At 63.6% G+C, this 2,773-nt stretch overlaps 1 protein-coding gene across 1 annotated transcript in view; it reads right to left on the minus strand.

Annotated features, from left to right (window-relative positions):
• Positions 1-1,357: 1,357 nt before the first annotated feature.
• The window catches only part of H696_02545 (hypothetical protein), a gene marked incomplete at both ends in the record, with an annotated part of 1,985 nt that continues 569 nt past the window's right edge, over positions 1,358-2,773 (minus strand). Inside the window, one exon of the mRNA XM_009496450.1 lies at positions 1,358-2,723. Within this exon, the coding sequence (XP_009494725.1) occupies positions 1,358-2,723 (1,366 nt within the window). The remainder of the gene's footprint in view (positions 2,724-2,773) is intronic.

The following is a 2,773-nucleotide window of genomic DNA, read 5'->3' on the forward strand; positions in this document are numbered from 1 at the left end:
GTGAACTCTCTCCCTTGCCCGACTCATGCATCATGCCTGCTCTCCCACGCTCCCCCTCTCCCCGGGCACCACCGGATCCCGGTGGCCGGCAGGCAGCAGCCCTGATGATCGCCACCGTGATTGCTCTTCCTGGTGTCTCCGGGCCCGTCAGCCTCGGGCCTCGGTCTGTGCCGGCCCCCGGAGAGGGGGCAAGACCTTCGGCGACGTGTCACCGCGCGCACCCGCACGCGCGACGAGATGATGGCCAGCTGCCCCCTGCCTGTTGGATCTTGACGCGGCTCGATGCTATCGGCCGGATAAAACCCCCACGTGACGGCACCACGCCAAGGTCAGCCCGATTGACCAGGCACCGCGCGCGTATGCAGTCCCCCCACCCCCGGTCTCGCTCCTTGGCCTTGGCTGGCTCTCGCCTCTGCCATGTGCCCACCATGCGCCGGTACGGCGGGCCGACGCGTCGGGGGTCGCCCGTCTCGTGTCCTGTCTCTGCCCCTCGTCGCAGGGCGTGCACACGCTGGGGCCTCTCTTGCTCGCCAATCCCTTCGCATACTTTCTTCTTTTTTTTCTTTTGCCTCCTCTTCTTCTCCTTGTCTCTCTTTCTCTCTCTCTCCCTCTCCTTCTCAGGCACGCATGCGACCGGGGTGTTGGACCTGCGGGATCAGCAATCGGATGACTTGTGAAGACGATCCCACTTGAACGCAAGCAGCCCCCCCCCCCCCCGGAGAGGGCCATCTCCCTTTTAATAATTGAACTCCGTCGCTTCTTGGGTCATTGTCACGGATGGCGGCGGCGGCGATGACACGCGCCACGCCCCTGCGTTCACACCTGCCCGTATGATTGCACGCATGTGCACTTGCGCACCCATCCCCGACCATTCACCTGCAGACCTGCGTGCAGCCTTGCACGCTTGCATGCTTGCACGTCTGCACGCACACTTACCCCATGACCACGCACACAAACAAAAGTGCTTCCCCGTCTCCTACCCAGGCAAGCAAGCCATAACCATAACCACCTTGCCCCATAACCCCACACCCTACCGCGGTCCAGCGCGAATCAAGGCCCTAAAGAGGCATTGCTGTACATAAGACAAATGGAATGCCTGAGAAACAACGCCACATGCACACGCACACACACACACACACACACACACACACACACACACACAGCCTGCCCCCTCCACATGTGTCCATGCATCCGCCCGCGCCCGGGGGGGAGAATGTCCCGTTAGCACACTGATATCTCCACAAAATGTGCCACTTGTGTGCCCCTGCAACGCCCAGTGCCCCTCCTTCCCCCTCTCTCCTCCCGCCCAGACACAGCATGCAAGACCACACAACCACAACCATAAAGCTGTTTATCTCTACTCAAAGCAAATATAGGGCCGGGCATCGTAGACAGGATTTATCGTCAAGTCATCGGCAGAAGCACATAATTCGAGGACGGATGCGCCGGGATGTGCCATCATCGCCTGCTCCACTTGAAAGGCCCGTGCGGCCGCGTGTCGCATGAAGTCCGGGGCCATAAACCGGACGCCCTGTCGAGCAGCGTGCAGTCGCAGCGAATTCACCACCTGCGGCAGGGCGCAGCCCAGGTCCGCCGCCACCTGGTGCAGCACCGGCCGCGGGTATTTCCCCTCCACCGCCGCCAGCAGGTCGGCCAGCTTCCCCTCCGGCACGTACATCCCCCCCGGCCCGGACCCGGCCCCCGGGCCCAGCGCCAGGAAGAAGTACTCCGGCGCATACCGGTACAGCATGCCGAACAGCACATCCGGCTGCTGGCCCAGATGGACGGCCAGCTCCCGCACCGTGAAGCGCATCCGCCGGCCGGACGGGTGCACCTGCTTCGCCAGCCGCCGCAGCCGCCGGATGTCCTCATCCGCCAGGGCGTACTTCCGGAATGACGGACGCGAATCCCAAAAGCCCTCGGGCCATCCGAAGGAAGACACCATCTGCTTGAAAGTTCCAGTCGAGGATATGCCCAAGTATTCACCTATTTCCACCTCTGCCAGCATGGGCCGCAGTCCAGCCAGACCCCGCATCTCGGCTTCCAGGTTCTGACTCAGCCCCGGCGCCAACAGCTGCACATTCGTCCCCGGGCCGGACCCATGCGCCCGGGGGTCGAAGTATGCGAGCTGACGATGCGCCGATACCCGGACCAGCGCATGGGTCCCTTCGCCCGCCGGCGACCCTTCGCCCGGGGGGGCCTGGTGCACCGGCGAAGTGGCCGGCAGGAAGCGCCGCGTGTACTCGCCCAGCGTCAGCCGGCCCAAACCCTCCGGCCGGGCAAGTTGCCGCACGGGCTGCCCGTCGGAATAGGGTAGCACCACCCCCGGCTCGTAGTACCTGATGTACCAGCGGAGTTGAGCGGCCGACATCGCCAACTGCCTGCCCATGTCCCGGAGACTGTGCCGACGTTCTTGCAACAGCTCTCGCATGCGGGCCACCTTCTCCGCCGGCATCGGCCCCCGCAGATGGATCATGTACTCCGGGCATAGGTCCGGTCCGTGCCGGATGATCGACGTTTTAACCACACCTGACGATTTGCGGATCATCACCAGTGAGGGCACCGGCGACTGTTGTAGCCCTGCCACCAATGCCTCTCGCAGGGCTTCCATCTTTGCGCCTGGCAAATGCGACACCACCACATCTCCATGCTCCGGGAAGTGCCTGTCGATGGCCTTCGACAAGGATACCGAGCCGGTCGAAAGGAGCAACGCCATTGTCACTCTTGACAGGGGAGGATCCACGGTCAGCAGGTGCCCCAGCCGGCCGAGGCA

This window comes from Fonticula alba (genome assembly GCF_000388065.1).
Source record: "Fonticula alba strain ATCC 38817 unplaced genomic scaffold supercont2.4, whole genome shotgun sequence".
Classification (NCBI taxonomy): Eukaryota; order Rotosphaerida; family Fonticulaceae; genus Fonticula; species Fonticula alba.